Source organism: Anomalospiza imberbis, chromosome 6 (assembly GCF_031753505.1).
Source record: "Anomalospiza imberbis isolate Cuckoo-Finch-1a 21T00152 chromosome 6, ASM3175350v1, whole genome shotgun sequence".
Classification (NCBI taxonomy): Eukaryota; Metazoa; Chordata; class Aves; order Passeriformes; family Viduidae; genus Anomalospiza; species Anomalospiza imberbis.
Window position 1 is genome coordinate 5,342,162 of NC_089686.1, and position 16,552 is coordinate 5,358,713.

The window sequence follows — 16,552 nt, forward strand, 5'->3', positions numbered from 1 at the left end:
ATGTCCTTCTGCACCCCAGACTGTGGCCACAGACAGGATTACAGGAGTGTGCTGCTGTTACACCACACTCCTGTCTGGATGCTGGGAATTTTCTGGTGCATTGGGAGCTGCTGCATCCTCCTCTGGCTGCAGGAAGCTGCGCTGCTCTCCTGCATCACCACATGTGAGCGTTTTCTCCCAGAGCCAGCCTGAACCCGGCACGAGTCCAAGCAGGCATGTGACTTCCAGCCCTGGTAGCGCAGCAACGCGCTGTCCCTGGGCTTCACCCCGCTCCTCCCTGCGCTGGCAGGGTGCAGCTCCCAGCCCTGGCATTCACCTTGTGAATAAAACAGTCCTTTGTGGCCAGCAGCGGGGTGTCACATTCACTGCTGGCACTGGGAAGTGGATAAATACCCATGGCCTTTCAGCGCCAGTGCAGCGCAGAGACAGACCATGCCTTCCTTCCCCAGAAAGATGAGGGCCAGAGATTAAAAGCAAAACGTTTCAAAAGTCTTGATCCAAGCAGGGAGTGACTGGCAGCTTTGCCAGAATGCTTGAGGGGTACCTAGGAGCCACGACTTTGCTGGGTCACTGAGTGGGAATAGCAAGGGCAGGTTTTAAATTTCTTCATCACTTATGAATGTGGGATCTGGGCATGGAACATTCCCAGCTGCAGGAAAGGGGGGAAAATCCAGAGGAAACACCCCTTGGGAGCCAGCCTCTAGAAGAAGACGCCTTCTTCTTTCCTTAACATGACGAATAAGCAGTTTTGATGGGATACAGATAGCCAACATCCCCAAGGCAGCCTTGAACATCACCAGGACTGAATAAGTAACAGTGCCTGAAATCCTTAATTATCGTGTAGCAAAAAGTGTAAATCGATGAACAGTAGCACGTCTCAGGAGCAGTATGTGATTTCATTCAGTCAAATAAAAGAAGAAAAATGAAGCTCTAAAGTCTATTCATTAAAGTTTCTGGCTGATGCAGGCAGAATAAATTCACGGCTGTGGTGGACTCTATCTCCTTTCCCTATGTGGAAGTGCACAAATGCTCCCTCACTTTTCTGTAGGAACGAAATATTTCTCCAAGGGGAGGTATTAGTGAGGATGCCAGACTGCCATTTTAAGGAAATTCTAGTTGGTTTTTTTTTAATGCTTCTAAATAAAATTGAATCAATAGAAGTTTCAGCTAGGGGATGTTCTTTGTCAAATGTTCATTGTTAAAGGTTTTTTTCCGGGACACTGAAATTTAATTTTCAGTCTAAAAATTCGGTTTTCTCTCACTGAACTTTAGTCCTTTCTAAAGGACTATGCTACTTTTATATTTTAGAAGTGTATAATAGGGAAAATGAGGAATTATGCACTACTGCAGTAATCACACAGAAGGAAAAACGTGGGGTTTTGGTAACCCCCCAACAGCAATCCTGAGTCTTTTAAAGAGACTGGCCCTTTGTCCCTCCAGTCCCCTTTGTAAATGAGGTGACAGCATTTCCCTCCTCAGCACTTTATAAAATCAGCACTTTGACATGAAAACAGCACTGATTTTTAACAATTTAACCTTATTTTCTGCAGGGGCAAAGAGATGCTAATCCAGCCATTAAAATTTTCATAATATCAACCCAGTCAGTTTTATTGCCCTAATCCCACACACCTCATTTCCCTTGGGGAATCAGGGCAGCCAGGGTGACCAAGAGACCCACAAACCACCAGGATCCAGCTCAAACAATGGCCTAGATGAAGATGCCCACAGGGACACTGCTTCCCCTCGAGGAGAGATCCCCGAGGACTGGGCTCAGCAGACCTGGATCCCTTTCCATACAGCAAGGGCAGCCCATCCTGAGCAGTGTGTCGTGATGGGGAGCACAGTTTGCCTCCCCCTTCCCTTTGGCTACACAAACTGGTGTCAGAGGAGAGCACAAACACCTCCGGCCATGGAGACTTGTCAGTGCCCTCCCACACCCCGTTAAACTCACCCCAAAAATCCATGGTAATTCTCCAGTGTGCAGGGTACAACTGCAACCACTTCTTGAGTAGCAAAACCCTCAGTGCCCTGCACCAACACCAGCATTACCTGTGCCAGAGGAGGGTGGTGTGACAGATCCCGGGCTGTCATCCTCCGGCTCTGACACCGTCACCGTTGGCACCACCTCATGGCTCGGCTTCAGGCCGGTGTCCGGCTGAGTCGGGCTCGGCTCTTTGCTGGCAGCTTCCTTGGTGCTTTCTGTCTCAGTGAGCGTGATCTTGACAGGGGTTGTAGCCACAGAGGGACTGTGCTGACCCCCAGACTTTCTGTCTTCCAGCAGGTCATGTTCCTTGGCTGCCTTTGTGCTCTCCGAAGGCGTCCGTGGAGGTTCAGCGGCGTAGCTGGACCCCGCGGGTGTTCCCCGGTACTTATCACTAAAGCTTGGGCTCTCATCTTCTGAGTCAGAGTCGTGTTTTTCTTGGTACTTTATTTCTTCTGATCTACTCATGTCCATGTATTTGTAAGCTTCTACTTTCATGGGATCTGCTAAGGTTTTGTCGACTTCAGTAGACTCTGCAGGAGTCATCTCTATTCCCGAGTCTGAGCTAAACAAGCCACGGGACTCAAACCCAGTCACATCTTGAACAGGATGGCCCAGAGCATTAAACCCCTCCGTGCTGCCCGAGCAGGGAATGGGGGTGTTTTCCTGCTGATAGATGCCCGTGAAATAGGTGGAGTCCCTCGGGGTGGTGTAGTGGACATCGGAGATCAGGGAGGTGTAGAAGGAGTTGTCCCCTCCGTTGGCAGTGGAGCCGTAGTCGAAGAGATGTGACGAGCCTGTGACACCTGAAGCAAACACACAAAACCACAGAGGCACAGTAAGACACAAGTGCCTGCATGATTTCTGTATCAAGCTTTCTGCAAAGCCTCACTCACCCTGTGCTGATTTTAGATTTGGTTTGTGAACTAGACTTGACTTTGCTTGCAAGCTCTTGGGGACTGTCTCTTTCTGTACCTTTGGGCAATATAATGGCACATCTGTCACACAAGGCTTCCAGCTGCTGTTCCATTTTAAAATAGCTATAAAGATCCTGATAGTAACTAAGCATTCCTGGCCAGTGTTTGCCCAGCCTGTAAATAAAAACTTCCTGTGATTGCAACCTCACAACATCCCTCACAATCCAACCCAGGGGCTCAGCACCCAATATCCTTAAGTAAATCTAATGTCCAATACTAAATCAGTATTTCTTTTTAAATACATAGAACTGGAGGAATTTCATCCTAAGGAAACTTTTCATTATGGAAAAAAAAAAAAAAAAAGTTCTGCTAGACAGAAATTGAGAGGGGAAACTGGCAAGCAGATTTGGATTACATTTTCTCTTAAGAGTAGCCGCCCTAAATTTGTGAAACACCGCGGCAAAGACTCAACATCCTCATTTAGTGATTTCCACGTGTTCGGAAAGCTGTAGCTCATGTGCATCATCTAGAAATCATGCTGGCATGAAGGTGGTTAAACCCATGCATCATTTTCATGCACTGCCTCTAATCCCCTCTGCCAGGCTCTCGGTTCCTGGGGATGCTGCTAATTAAATTAGAAACAGCGGCCACTCTCCCTCTGCAGCATCCATACAAAGCACAGCTCGAGGTCAGGAACAGCGAGATCCACCACGAGGGAGGCGGGAGAGAGGATTCCTAGGGGGGCTGAGGGAATGGGAAGAGGAGGAACAAAGCCAATGTCTGTAGGAGCTGGTGCCTGTGGGAGGGAGCAGCCTGTTAACCCCTCGTGTGCTGAAGCATCACAGGGGCTTGGCTGGTTTTCTCCGACCTCTGCTCATCACCTGCAAGGGATGTGAGCTTCCCGACCTGCTCCACACGTGCCTGGGCTACCACACACAGTGCAGACTTCATCACAATACTAAAGGGACATTGCTGCAGCAAAGCCAGAAGCTGGAAAATGTCCATGCAAAAGCTCCCGAGCTACTTGCATTTGAGTATTTCCTTCCTCCTTGCACGCACAGAGGCTGATACCATCTCTAAATACCGCCACAACTGCTTTTCCCCACAGCCCTCCATGCATCAGGCATGTGCAGCTCATTTAGCGAGCCCTGAAGCAGTATTTTCCACACTGTAACACTACAGAGTTGTAGCTGAAGGCTTTATTTTACTGCACAACCTCACTGGATTTGACACGCACACCCCCCAAGCCCTGCACAAAGGCAGAGTGATCGTTTCCCTCATCTTATTTCTGCATTGTTCAGAGTTATGATGTCTTACAAGCAATTTCTTTTCCCTGGATCGCCTCTAGGCTGGGAACAGCATGCCCCTCCCTTTACAAGGAGAAACCTGGTAGCATAGGGAAAAAAGCAACCCAAAAGTGCCACTCCTCGTTTTTCATCCTGCCTGTGCTACCTGCTCCTGTGTCCCCATCCTCCCTGGCTTTGGGTGCTGCTGTTCCCCACCAGTCCTCCCTGCTAACCTGCTCCTGCACACACGGCGACGCAGGCAGCAGCTCCATCCCCACAGCCAGGGATTTGTAGCAGCCTTTGCCACAGGAGAGCACAGAGCAAGGGGTGCTGCAGCCAGCAGGTGGAAAATCACCCATTCCCAGTCATTCCCAGCCTTCAGCTGGGTGTTCTCCCTGCTGTGTAGCACTGCATAGAACTTTTCATGGAAACATTTTAGCATCAAGGCAAGCTCTTGTCTCAGAGTGGTGAGGGTCACTGTGAGCTTGGGGCTTATTTCCCCCTCTCTATCTATGCACCTTTACATCTACCTACTCCAAATTTCCTCTTCTATTTTTCTGCCAGCTCACTCAGGGCTGCAAGATGCTTTTATAACTTGCTGCAGGCAGCTCACATCCTCACTGCTCCCAATAACTCAGTCCCAACAGCAAAGCTATGTGAGAATGAAGCCGAAGTGGAAAACCAAAGCAGAATAAGGGATAAACTGGGCTGCCCAACACCCAGGTTCTACCTGAGGTCATCCAATGCCTTGCAATGACAGCTCATACCCAGAACACATTCCTAAATGAGCAGTAAGCAAAAAGGGAAAGGTTCTATTCCTTGCCAGTGCTCTTCTTGCTGAACTTGCCTTTCTGAAAATTATCCATGAACAGGCTTGGATTTTCACAAATGTGCTGGTTAGCTGGAATTATCTGATGCATTGTTTACGCCAACATATTCCAGACGGTGAATTGCTGACTACAGACTGTTCATGCCTGTTGCTGCCAGTATCTGCTGTTTGTAATTTACTGTTTGTGCAGGGTGAGTGGCTGTCTAAATCACAGGATTTCAGGGCTGCTCTTTCACTAGATGCTTCCTCAGTGCCTCCTGGAGCTGATCCAAAGCCCACTGAAACCACTAGAAAAGTCCCACTGACCCGGAGTGGCTGTGGAGCAGCTCAAGATGGCTGTGGAATACTTACATGAGGAACACACTGTCACAACACCATCAGAGGGCAAAAATCCATTCCTACAAACATCCCACTATTGCTAGGAGAGAGGGAGCACAAACAGAGTCGAAGGAGATTGAAGCCACTGCCAAAGCAATATTCACAGATGCTGTTCACAGCTTTCATTTGTGCTTTGTCCACAGTACATGGGAGCCAGAAGCACAAGCATTTGCAGCTCTTAGCTATGCTGATCAATAGAGCAGTGAAAAGGGTTTCTAATGCATTCGTGTCAGGTGCTTCATAGCAGGAGTTATAGCCAGAGCAGCTCACAGGAGTGATAAAGTGAGCTCACAGTGATAGAGGGAGGTTGAGAAAATACCATCCTATTCTTTAGGTTATTCCTCAGCAGAAAGAAAAATAACCCTGAAATAGTCATCGACACAAACATCACATTTTCAGGTAGTACAAACCCAGTACTGTAGTAGATGTTAACACAGGAGCTGATTAAGAATGGAATCACTGTCAATCATAAACCCTTTTGGTTTTTTTTTTTTCCTGCAGCAGCTCTGCAAATAAAAATGAAACCAGAAAATGCATTTCCTACTGGGGATGAGGAGGAGAGAGAGTTACAGGGTATGTGAGCAAAGGGAGGGTTCACATTAGCAGGACATATGGGGATCCCAACTCTCAAGGCGACAGCAGAGTCAAAAGCACTGAAGACAGCTGAGATTGCCTAATTAATAGGATTTAATGTAACTCCCTATTTCCACTGGGATTGACTTAAAGCCGTTGCCAAAACTGCCTCCTATTTGGGAAGTTTGAATCTCTCAGCTATTAGACTGGCTACTAGAGACATGGAAACTGATAATAGCTGAGCAGATTTTTGCAAAGAATAGTGTTCTCAGAACCTGGTGATTAAGCAATGCCCTCTCTGACTTTAAGTTTATTTGGTTCAATATCCGTGGGAAGGAAAAGCCTTGAATAGCACCGGTAACAGATGACAGTATCAGGTCTGAATTTACCCTTGTTACAAAGGTTGGAGGTTTTTTTAAATCTGGATTTCACTCAAACCTGCCCAAAATCTTGCCTGCCAATTCAGGTGAAGGAAAGCTATTCAATTCCTGAGAGCAGCAGTTGTGCTTTCTCGTAACACGAGCCCTCGGGAAATAATTTCACTTCCTGCAACCAGCTAAGAAGTAATGGGTCTGATTCAATCACTCCAGCCCAGCTGAGATGCTCAGCAAGCTACATGTGTTTTCATCAACTGCAAATGAAATAAAAAAAAGTTGGAAAATGACTGTTTTGTTTGCTCAGAATAAGTGAATGCTCCAGAAATCCTCTCCTGTGGAACTGGATTTAGAGCTATTTAGCAATTGACACAGGAAATAATTTAGAAATCATCAGTTCCATGCAGAGTAGCTCTTAATTTAAGAAAGGCAGCTGAAGACCAATTTGGATCAAGGCAAGCTGCTCTGCTGCAGCACACTGGAACAGGGAACAAAAAGTTAGCTGAGAATCACAGTCAAAAAAAAGAGCAGATTTAAATAAAAGTGATTCCTTTTTTTTCCCAACTAGAGTATTCTTGGTCTTATTAAAATTGATCACTTCAGAATACTGTGCTCAACTTTCAAGAAAATAACCTTATTTCATATTAACCTGTCAAGCTTCACATGCAGCTCAGGTGATCTTCACTGTCAGACTGACATTTGAGGGAGCTGGTCTAGTGGAAGGTGTCCCTGACCACGGCAGGAGGGTTGGAGCAAGATGAGCTTTAAGGTCCCTTTCAATGCAAACCATTCCATGATTCTGTGATGTGAAATTTCAGTTCCCCAAAACAGCTGGCAACCCCTCAGTGCAAGGTTCTGTATTTATTGCGTGTCACCTATTTGCTCAAAATTAATGATTTTTCAGAAGAAGAGAGGGGAGAACTAATCTTTAATTAGGTGATGCAGCTTTTACAGCCTGGAGCTGTGCAGAGAAGACAAAATCTTTTTGGTTGCAAAGGGAGGAATCAAGGTTTCAGTGACCTTTTCAGACAAAAGCAGAATAGTGGGAACAAGCAGCTTCCAGCAAAGTCCTGTAAGCCTTTTAAATAGTTGGCTCTGACTTTTTACTTTGGCTATTGAGCTTCAGGAGTCATTACTGGCTGCTCCAGTGTTGCAGAGATGAGAGTTCCCAGAAGCAGGGTCCTCCCAGCTCTCTCCCCTGTCCACCCAGGTCCACTCTGTCCCATTTCAACAATCCCTGACCTGTAGTAATTAATCAATTAGAGATATCATTTCATTTTTATCATTCAGCTATGATTATTAGGAAAATGTATCTTCCTGCTTTCTTCCAAATGCACAGCAAAAGTAGGTATTAAACAGTCCTGCCTTTCTTTTCTGTACCAGATTTACAATTTTGTCATCAGCTACTAGTAAAAAGCCTTAGTTTGACCTTGGCTTCTTTTTATTCCTCACACTTGAAAATGAGGGGAAAAAAGGGAAATAATTTTTGCTGGTTTTTACCCTGATACACGATATCTCATTGTGTCCTTTTAGTTCCCCAACTCAGTTACTTTCCTTTTTAAAACTCACAATGTCTTACTGCATTCTCATCTGTACCCATGCACATCGTTATGCAGATGTTCGGTCTTGCATCACTTTTCCACTCCTCTTTACCATACCCAGACAGAGCAGCAGCCCCAAGTCTGTCACCAAATTCAAAGTACACCATTTTCTTGGATCCAGACCAAGCTGTTCTTCCCTCTCTGCTCGATTTCAAATTCAACCCAAACCTCAGGAAACTCCAGATTTCCCAATGTCCTTGGCTGGTACCTTCCTGGCAGTGGCAAGGGCAGCTTGCATGAGTAGCAGAGGCATCTCTCAACCCCAGACCAAATCATACACTACTTCAAAAGAATCTGGCCACCCTCAGGGATATTTGAGTGTACCACTTGGGAGTCATGCCCTGCGTTCTGCAAGACCCTTCTGCGTGAATTTTCTAACCCCAAACATTTCGATATCCAAACAAAACTCAAAAGTACTTTAGCAATTGTGTGCCAACTCGAGTAGAGCTTGACACCCAAGTGGCTGAGAGCTCTCATGCCAAGCAAAGGCATCACTGTGCTGTGGATCAGCTCCCAATGTCCCCTGGATTTGCTTTTCTCAGTGGCTGGAGCTGTCAGCCCTGAGCTATCCCACCTCCAGATGCTCTGGGCTAGACAGAGGGAGCAGCAAGCTGCCTGCAGGAGAACTGCAACGGGGCGTGCATCCCTGGAAGCAGTGCCAGCTATTCCCAGCTGCCAGGAGATGGTGCTCTTTGTTTTAGCTCGGGATTCCCAAACCCACTTTACGGGTTGGCAACTTCCTTTCCTCCAGAACTCTCAGCATCCTGTCTGCCACAAAGATATTTCCCCACAAATGGCATTGGCAGACACGAACGGCCACACCCCGAGAGTCCTTTGGGGATTCATTTGCACAAGAGATGCTGCAGGAAAACCGGATGGATGGGGAAGGTACATGATCCTATCCTGTTATTGCTGCCCGTGGTTCTCTGCACGGTCCCGAATGTGCTGGGGACACACAGAGCAGCGGGAAAGCTGCTCCCCGCTGCCTCCAGCAGCTGACAGCCCGTGCCTCAGCTCCTGGGGACAGCAGTGGTTCAGGGCCACAGCTGCGCAGGTTATTCATCCTTCCCCTGCAGATCCCGCAGCGACCAGAGGAAACATTGCCATGGCAGGTGCTGTCTCCTGCACAGGTAGGAGGGCAAGAGGACAGTGTGGAAAAACCAGACTTAATCCTATTGACACTCTGATTACTCAGGTGATTTCATTGGAGTGGCTTCTGATTCATCCCCTCCTGAGATGGAAGCGAGTCCTAAATTCAAACAAGTTAATGATAAGATTTGGTGCATGTAAAACCTCTCCTCCAGGTTGTTGCATTGCTCTGGGGAATGGTTTTCCCCCCGCCAGAGACCCTGTAGCTGTAACCATGTTAGTTTAACCCTTCCTTCCTTTCTGGACCCAATTGCCTGGGAGCCAATTGTCCTTTCCTGAACAGGAGGGTAGAAAAGGCTATGCTCTTCCATTGTTCGCCCTCTTTCCCTCTTCCTCCTATGGAATAAACATCTTGGACCACATCAAGGGGTTAGAGCCTCTTTTGGAATCTTTTGCCTTAACCCTGTAATATTTTCCCCCAAAGCTCTCTCAGATCTGGGCTAGCCTTGTAACTCCAGAGGGCTGCAGGGGATGTATTAACACCAGGTCATTTTGCAGAGGATATGAGTTACTACAGCCTTCCACAGCTGGAGTTGCATCACTTTCCCACAGCTTTAGCTGTCTATTGTAAACAGACATTACAGCTTCCAGATCCAGGGATACCCAGTCTCAGTCCTCCACATGATAAATATATGGGGGAAAGGGGGTCAGCTGGGATCTCAGCCCCCAAAAACCTTGGCTGCTGAGGATCAGCAACCTTTATCAATTCCAGACCCTCTTGTAAGCACAGAAACTGGAGCAGGGGACAAATCCATTTCAGGATCCAACCCTTAGAAGCCCTAACACTTTTGGGAGCATCAGCTTGTCTGGTGGAGAAACTCCCCTCAGCAGCTGGTGGCAGGTCACCACCATGTTATGGTTCTCCCCAAGGACCTGCCTGGGGGCTTTTCCTGTTGCCCAGCCAGCTTCTGGTTTCTTCCAACAGCTGGGCAGGCATGGATTAGGTCCTGGCTCCCTTACCAGGGTCCACTTTTTGCTGCTGCTGAGGGTGTCATGGTGCACCCCAGACCAAGCCAACAGGGGAGCAGAGCTTCCAGGTCTGGTGATGTTGAAGATCCTCAGCTCCCGTGGGCATCCACGGGACTCCAGGGCTCACAGCACCTGGCAGGGGATGCTGAGCAGGTGCCCCAAAGCCAACCATCAGTGTGCAGAGTGAACCCATCGTAAATGATTCAGCACTTCCCACCCCCACGTGCCCTCGGGGCTTTCTGCTTCAATAAATTGTCTCAGAGAGCTCCAATTTGACCTGGCAGTAAAACCCTGGCATAAGGTCTGTGACAGCCCTCCACAGCACTCTGGACAGCATGAAAAATACTGAGTATTTTAAAAGGAGGCCTGAGAAAGCACAAGAATGGTTTTAAACGCGCACAAATTTGCAAATGCTGCTAGATGTCCAGCATTATGTTAAAATACATATATAAATATCATTTATCTGGTTCTTGCAAAAAGGTTTTCACTCCAGTGATAGTAAGATGGCTGGTTGATAGGTTTCAATGACACCATGATACTACCTAAAATACCTTCAAATGCAATTTCCTGAGGATAATTAAAGCCCACTTATATGATTAATTCTTTCTTATTTCACTGTAGTCACATTTTCCCTGGAATGATAAAACTTCACTGAGCTCCACGACAAAAATACTCCAAGCACTAAGTGAATTAGCACCTAAATCATAATTTTCCATTACCTGAAATGGGACCCAAGTCCCTTTAGAGCAATAGATTCCAAAGTATCTATCTGGATGTGTTTGACTAAGTCTCATTCTTCTTTTAAGTTTTAAAATACTGAAATCTCATTTCCAGCATGATTCAGGAAATTCAGCTGCTCACTGCTTTTACCCCTAGAGCAGACCAGGGTGTCCTCCAATCTCCCTTGCAGAATGACCTTCTCTCCTGGCCAGATTCCATCCCTGGAATTCCCTTCTCAGGCATCTTCAGCCCATCCAGCCCCACCTTTGCTGGGTCCCAGTTCCTTTTAAATTCAGCTTTTCATGGTTGCTCCAGGTCAATCCCCAGCCACAGAGCTACAGATTCCAACTCAGCCTGGAAAAGGGAGAAATTCCAAAGCCAGCTGCTTTTGATGCTGAGATAAACCTGGGACAGAAATCCCTGCCCTGCAGCTTCAGGCTCTTCTACAGTGAGGGAAAACCCAGTGTTGGAGAAAAGCTTTGCTGAAATGAAAGTTTTTTATTAAGAATCTGATACACACCTGGAGGGACTGCTGAGCTCTCTCTATGCCACTCATACCTGACCACAAAAAACTGTGGAAATCTCAGGGAAGGCCATGTATAAAAATGAGAGAAAAGCCAAAAAGGGCTGTCTTGCACTTGGACTTGGCTCCCCATCCCCCAAGGCTGAATCTACTCCTGCTGCATGAATCTTCCAGGGAGACAGAGCAACAATTGCAAAGAGGTTCAGCTGAAATCACTGAGGGCTCTCGAGAGGAAAATTATTTTGTGACAATGCCTAACACCTACAGTGATGTGTCAGGCACAGTAATTCAGGGAGAAAACCAGCTGTCAGGCACTGCAGGCTGGGGTAAATCAGGAGTGACTCCACCAAAGGTACAAGAGTTGCACCTGCATAAAACTGTCACCAGGGAAGGAAGTACGAGGCCCTGGGGCCAACAAATAGTGTCTGAAGACAAGGCATTACTGGCCATAAATCAGGATCAAATCTAGTGCCCAGGGGACAGCAGGGAAATCTAGGTCAGAGAGGACACGGCAGTGCCAGGCTGATGCAGGCAGACACAGAAAAATACCAAAAATCATCATCAAGCTCTCTTTGCACCCAAGGTTTTCCCACCTCAACATGACCTGCTCCAGAAAGGCCAGAGTGTGCTGACTCCTGGTGTCTACCTTTACAGGCAGCAACAGAAACATTAGGACAAAAAAACTCCGTAGAGCATTGAGCAGGATACAGAATATATAATATCAGAAAATATTTAAGGAAAAAAAGAGGAATGGGGAGGTTCTGCAGAGGCAGGTGAGGCAGCAGAGACTGATCCAAGTGCTAATAGGGTTTCCTTGCACATTGATTTCTCTCTGTTTCTAGAAGGTGGTGCCACCAAGGACACATCTGAAAGTCAATCAAAAAGTTTGCAAAATTATATTAAAAGTTAAACCTCTCAAACTAGTGCAGAATTTGGGGCAGAGCCACTGCAGTCATAAATCAGCATCAACCTGCTGGCTCCAGCTTCTGCTTGAGGAGGATTGGACCATGTGTGCTATAACTAATGCTAGAAATGTCCTTGCCTTCAAGGTCTCTCCTTTCTTTACCTGCACCGTGTCTCCTCTCCTGTGACAGATGAGTTCACTCCAAGCAGAGACAGGAAAATCCTCCCCATGTATCTCACTCCCCTGGAGGATGTTTTTTAGACCTATCCCACCCTTTACATTACAGAAGAACCAGCACAGGTCCTTCCCACCCTTTACTATGGGTAGATGACACCAAAACTGCCCACCCTCCCAGGAGAGCAGCCAGAAAGTTTGAACTCTGCTCAGACTGAAGGTGTAATTAAGATTCCAAGGAACACAGGTCAGTCTGTCACCCTCCCTGAGAGCCCAGGAGATGCTCCTGCTCCTTCCTTGCAGGGACCCAGCTGCCCACAGCCGAGCTTGGTGGCTAAATCCCAGCCTTCTGCAGAGTGAATGACAGCAGAGCCTGCGCTCCTGCAAGCTTTGGAGGCTGTGGCAGAGCAAGCTCGATCCAAACCACCCATTTGCTGGGATTGCCGTGTGTGATTAAAGCAGGAGGGGGGCAGCAGCTCCGCAGCAGCGCCAGGACCAACCTCCCTGCCAGGAGCTTCTCCTGCAGCTCAGCTGGGCTTTGGCTCCACGAGGGAAAGGCTGGGGATAGTGACACAGCTCCTGATAACCTCGTGCAGCTCTACCAGAGCTGGGCCAGGCCCCAGCTGCCTGTGGAAGCTGCAGGGAAAGGCAGGAGCAGAGCTCTCCTATTGCCCTGCCTGTCATCCCATCCATGTGCTGCTGCCTCTGCAGGGTTTCTAGGGAAAGCTGCAACGAAAACTTGGGATTTTCAGGCACAGGCAGGTCTGTTTTCCTCCAAAGAATGTCTCTTCCCCCAGTGGAACACTCAAGACTCCCAACCTGATGCCACCCTGGCCCTAGAGGAGGCAGAAGGCACTGAAACAGTTTCCTATGCAGGCCAGGAAGGTCCAAGATCCTGAGCAACTGGAAGGTTTTCAGAGTAATTACAGAAGGAACTCTCAGATGCAATCAGTGGAGGTGCTCCTGCCTGAAGAGACAGGGTAAATACATGACCTCCAGGGCAGTTCTCCTGCTTCAGGCTCTAGCACAAGCTGCTTTTGGAAAACAGTTACAAAACAGTCAGAATTGCATCTGTGATGACCAGCAAGATCCTTCCCTTCCCAGCAGATGCACCAGGTGCAGCACTTCAGCTGAGGAGAGAGCAGCTTCTAGAACAAGTTCTGGACAGGACATGTCTGCAGATATTGCTGATTCACCCACAGGTTTGCACCACAATGATAAAAATGTCCAAAGAGAATATGAAAGTACGGCAAGCAGTTTTTTCCACACTGTTTTCAAAGAGATAGGAGATCCAGAAAACTTCAGGGCAAGTGAAGCAGTTTTTCCTCTGGGAAAAGCCCATTTTTAGAGTCTACCACTGTCAGTGAGCCAGAGGCCATTTGGAAGAGCATCATTACTAGATAAGCTTAAGCATTAGAATCATAGAATGGGTTGGAAGAGACCTTATAGATCATCCAGTTCCACCCCTCTGCCATGGGCAGGGACACCTTCCACTATCCCAAGTTGCTCCAAGCCCCATCCAACCTGGCCTTGAACATTTCCAGGGATGGGGCAGCCACAGCTTCTCTGGGCAACCTGTGCCAGGGCCTCACCACCCTCACAGGGAAGAATTCCTTCCTGATCTCCAATCTAACTTCACCCTCTGACAGTTAGAAGCCATTTCCCCCAGGTCTTGTCAGTCCATGCCCCTGTAAACAGCCCCTGTCCAGTTCTCTTGTAGCCCTTTTAGGTACTGGAGAACTTCAATTTGGTCACCCCAGAACATTCTCTTTCCCAGACTGAACATCCTCAGCCCTCTCAGCCTGTCTCCAGAGCAGAGCAGCTCCAGCCCTTGGAGCACCTTGGTGGCCTCCTCTGGACTCACTCCAACAGTTCAATGTCCTTCCTGTGCTGAGGATTGCACAGCTGGATGCAGCTTTCCAGGTGGGGTGTCACCAGAGCAGAACTGAGGGGCAGAATCCTCTCCCTCAACCCAGTGCCCACAGTGGTTTTGTTGCAGCCCAGGACACAGCTGACTTTTTGTGTTGCCAGCACATATTGCTCAGTCATGTCCAGCCTCTGGCTTGTTCTTCAAAATAAAAGTGTTAAAAAATTTAATCTAATAGTCTTCTTGGCTATAACTGGCTCTAGGCAGCACAGGAAAAATACTGAGTGTGGGAAACTTCATTTTCTCTTGTAATTTTGACATTCGGTTCCCTCTGGCAATCAACTCATAACATACATACAGGATATCAGTCAGATGGATAAAGTGATAACAGGGGAATCAAGACACTAAGATATCCCGGAGTGAGGTGTTTACATGCAGTATCAGATACTGGTAATCATTCATTGCATTACAAACCTCAGCCAGGGTGCTGTAAATGCATCAGTGGGTGGCTCTGTGCCCAGGGATGCAGTGCATTCCCCTCAGGAGTGAGAGTGGGTGTGCAGAGCTGCAGCCTGAGCACGACTGAACACCCAGCAGGACACTAAGGGAGGCCAGGGCCAGCCCATGAACACAAACAATATAAATCTAAATATAAATAATATACATAATAAATATAAATAACATTATAAATATAAATATATAATAATTAAACATTTACATTATATAATATATATGATATATTTATATATAAATATAAATAATATAGTGCATGTGCTCTTGCACTAACCCTGCAATGCAAAATAGAAAGTCCCTGACAGGGATGGACAGGGCAGGGAGAAGAGACCCTCGTTATTTGTTTGTACCTTGTCCTTTAGCACAGAAAACCCAAGAGCTGGGCATTTCTGTGCTTTGTTTTCCCTGTTTAGGAGGACAAAAATAAAGATGCAGAGAAGCTACAGAAGATGTAGATGGCAGAAGCACTGGAGGGCAGGGCACCAGGGACCAGTTTGGAGGAGGAAATAAGAGATAAATTTATATTGCACAGTAGAGGGAAGGGAGGGCAAGAGCAGGATCACAGGCTATAAATATTCTCAAGGTAAAAGTGAAGGGAGGGAATTAGTCACAGTCTTAGAGGATGGGAGAAAAAGTGGCTTGAAGTTAATATATAAAATTAGGCTACATGTCAAGGTATATTTCTTGATGGAAAAGGGCAGAAGGGTGGAACAGGGAGCACAGGGGTGCCCGTGAACCATCTCCCCATTACAGCGCATCTGGATGAGAGAATGAATTCCAGTTCTGCCCTCTGACAGCATTCCAGATGTCTTTTCCTGGCACCACCATAAACAGCCCAATTTTGCCTCTTGTAACTTAGCACTGCAGATGAAAACTGGGCAAATAAGAGACTCTTCATTTTGGCAAGAGAGAAAATTAAAGGGAGTAATTCTGCTTGGAACTGAGCTGTAACAGATTTTTTTAACGATTTTTTAACGTGAAACAAAAACAAACCAATAAAAATCATTCTAGGTCAAATCAATTTAATTTGACCTGAAGCTAAATGTCAGATCTGGTTTACAGCAAACTTCTAATACCAAAGGGGAACTGCTGTGCATCAGGGTCCCTCATGGTTGCACATGCAAATTGCTGCAAAGGGAAGATTCTGGAGTGTCCTTGATTTTCACTCTCCCACCCCAGCTGCACCTAACAGCATCCAGCTCCCTTCAGACCCACAGAAGCATCTTTTATCTTCTACCTTAACCTCTTCCCAAGTCCAGCACAGCAACCACATGACCAAAGTCCTAAATCATGCTCAGACCCATCTCAGCTCCCAACATTTTGGATTTCAGCCCATGAAATTATTCACCACATCATATAGTTGCTATAGCAACATCCTATTGAGTATTAATATAAATTGCTGTTCCAAAATCCCATCTATTGGAAGGAGTTGTGCAGCAGGGGTAAGAGACATCTTTGCCTGAATGGCTTTCCACTTCCCATTGCTCCCAACAGCAGATGACCCAGGCACTGGACTAACCATGTCCTGTCTTCCTCAGTGCTATCAGCTGTGGTACAGAACTGTGGAGGGCAAAAAGCAAAAGAAACCCCACTTTGAAGGGCCCAGCTTGTCCAAAGCTGCCTCTTCACAGCAAAGTTTCCAGAAGTGAACAAAATATGCTCTAATTTAAATACAGGCAATGAGGATTTTTGGTAGCCCAAGCAAACTTGTTAAAACTCAGACCTTTTCCCCTCCTTTTTTGACAAGAATTTAGAGTATGATGCTGCAGAGGTTTCATTTTTCAGTAGAACTTT

General features: G+C 46.9%; 1 protein-coding gene across 1 annotated transcript in view; it reads right to left on the minus strand.

The window, feature by feature from the left end:
* RTN1 (reticulon 1) overlaps positions 1 to 16,552 on the minus strand; it is a 117,468-nt gene that overhangs the window by 47,733 nt on the left and 53,183 nt on the right. The window contains exon 2 of the mRNA XM_068192120.1: positions 2,050 to 2,787. Coding sequence (XP_068048221.1) covers positions 2,050 to 2,787 — 738 coding nt within the window. The remainder of the gene's footprint in view (positions 1 to 2,049; positions 2,788 to 16,552) is intronic.